General features: G+C 40.4%; 1 protein-coding gene across 1 annotated transcript in view; it reads right to left on the bottom strand.

Moving 5' to 3' along the window:
• Positions 1-2410, bottom strand: part of arid3b (AT-rich interaction domain 3B) — a 43084-nt gene that overhangs the window by 36466 nt on the left and 4208 nt on the right. Inside the window, exon 2 of the mRNA XM_015393509.1 lies at positions 1691-2251. Coding sequence (XP_015248995.1) covers positions 1691-2251 — 561 coding nt within the window. The remainder of the gene's footprint in view (positions 1-1690; positions 2252-2410) is intronic.

The following is a 2410-nucleotide window of genomic DNA, read 5'->3' as shown; positions in this document are numbered from 1 at the left end:
TGAAAAAAAAAAAAAATAAATCAGTAAACTTTTTTTATTTTTTCAGTGGCCCTAATCCTCTTCTGGACTTCTGAGCTTTTCTTCACCATCTGAGCTGCAAATGCATATTCCTTTAAAAATACAAAATTTTTTTTTTTTTATGATTTCAAATGATGCTGCTTAGACAAAGTTGATTTGGCTCAGAAAATGTCAACATTATGTCAAACACTCAAAAATTTGGATGATTCCAATCTCTGGTGATGAAAATTAATGTATAGATTTTTTTTTTTGTCATTTGGATCTACAGTATTTTTTATTTATTTTTTTTTTTGCATTTACAGGGAAATTGTATTGTCTTGAAAAAATGAATAAACAAGAAAAACAACATGTAATTGTTTAGATGCAAGAATGCAGAATATTGCTTTGATAGGTAGTAAAAGTGGATAAAATGGTCGATAAAATAAACTATAATCGGTATTTATAACAAAGCAAATCTTGAAAGTGACTAAAAACAAATAGTTTGTTTACTTTTTTTTTTAAACAGAGGACTTTCCTTAAATGTTTGACGTGTGCAGTTAATTTAATTTCTTTCCTTTTAAATAACATTTTTTTAATATTCCATTTCAGCTGGTTTGTAATAAATTAATAAACTTTGTCCTTGAGTAAATAATCTAAAGCTTATTTATCACCGTTGGTAAATTTTATTAAAGAATAGAGATTGTATCATTTGAGAGGTCGAACTCTAAATCTTTTAATAACCATAAAACTAAGAACTGTGCTCCTTTTTTCCCTCTATAAACACATTATGAACCAACAGCAGGAGTTTAATGGATATCAGAGGTTATGAACATGTTTTGATGGAAAAACCCCACATCTTCCCCCAAAAACCTGTCGCACATCTGTCAGTCTTCTGCCTCTGAAGCTAAAAGAAATCAAAAAGCTCAAACCAGGGGTCGTATTTGACCAATAGAATGTTCTGCTCTGGTAAAATTAAAGCAGGAAAACATAAGTGGCTGTTTTCCTGCTGAGAGTCACTAACCCAGCTGTCCCTCCGCCCACCAGCCTCATTAATCATGATGTTATATTGACACGGGGCCTTTCATGGAGAACATGCAGAGAAAAGCCAATGAGAGGAGAAGAAAAGCCTTCTTTCTCAAAAGATCAAGACATCTGGGAAGCATAATCATCGCTTTTGGATTGTTGACTCGTCTAATATCTGAAATAAATCCCACTCAGACAGCAGTAAACGCCCGAGGCGTCATCATTAAGAAGTTCACACCTGAGGCTGTTCCATTAATCTTCTGCTCTCATTTGTGCCCCCCTCCCCCCGCCCTCTTTGGGTCTGACCCGGCGTCGTCACGCCGCTTGAACTGGACCGAAGCCAAGAACATTTAATCCAGTGTTTGGAATTAAGGGGCAGCTTTTTTTTCTTTTAAACTGACGGAGGCACAAGGTGAGGAAAGGCAGACGATCTGTGGTCTGGTCAGTAATTAAACGCCATCGAAGCTCAGGCGTCCTGCCAAAGGGGACATGATCTGTCCTCTTTATGGGACAGAACAGCCCGACTCTCAGCCTGAGGAAGTCAATTATTAATAACGAGAGACGGAGCGAGCCCAAACTAAAAACAGCAGATGTTGCTTTTCCCTCTTAAAAATGTTTAAGCAAGAAATATAAAGACATTTGCACTAACATTAAAGCAAATACAGTGTACCTGTTTGAAGAGCTCCTCGTATCCCCAGTCGGCGAGGCTGGTGGGGGGTGTATAGGTGGTTTGACCCACAGGAGAAGACAGATTCTTCTCCTCCCTCTCCTCTTTTACCGCTGGAGGCTGAGACGTTTGCTCCACAGCAGCCGGCAGGGATGTGGAATAAGGCTGGAAGCCTGAAACCTTCTTCTCCTCTTCCTCTTCCTCTAATTCAACCCCTTCCTCAGGCTCCAACATCTCCTGCTCTTCTCCATCCCACTCCTCGTCCTCCTGCTTTGGCACCGTCTTGGTCTGAGGGTTGCTGTGGCCGTATTGGGTGGCTGGGGGAATCTCTGCATCTGCTTTCCCAAACAGCAGGGAGTCCGGCCTGGAGCCAGACGCTCTTGCTGCAGCAGCCTGCTGAGCCAAGAGAAACTGAGCTTGAAGAAGATGCTTCTCCTGCAGGTTCATCTCCAGTTTAGCTCCCTGATGCCTCTGCAGCTGCTCCATCATCGCCTCAAGCTTCATCCCTGCAGGAATGGACTGCTGCAGACCCCCAACAGAGCTCCGCTCTTCAGATAAGTTTGACTGTGGACAAATAAAGAAAAAACAAAGAGTAGTAGTTATAATTAGGGCTAGGCAATTAATTGCATTTGCAAAAATCTAAATTGCGATTATTTTTCAACAAAATTGTGATTTTATTGCGATTTTCCTTTGTACCAACCCCAAACCCCAACGTTTCAACTA

This window comes from Cyprinodon variegatus, unplaced genomic scaffold (assembly GCF_000732505.1).
Source record: "Cyprinodon variegatus isolate N-32 unplaced genomic scaffold, C_variegatus-1.0 Scaffold645, whole genome shotgun sequence".
Classification (NCBI taxonomy): Eukaryota; Metazoa; Chordata; class Actinopteri; order Cyprinodontiformes; family Cyprinodontidae; genus Cyprinodon; species Cyprinodon variegatus.
The sequence above is the reverse complement of the archived record's forward strand: the minus strand, read 5'-3'. Positions and strand labels throughout refer to the sequence as shown.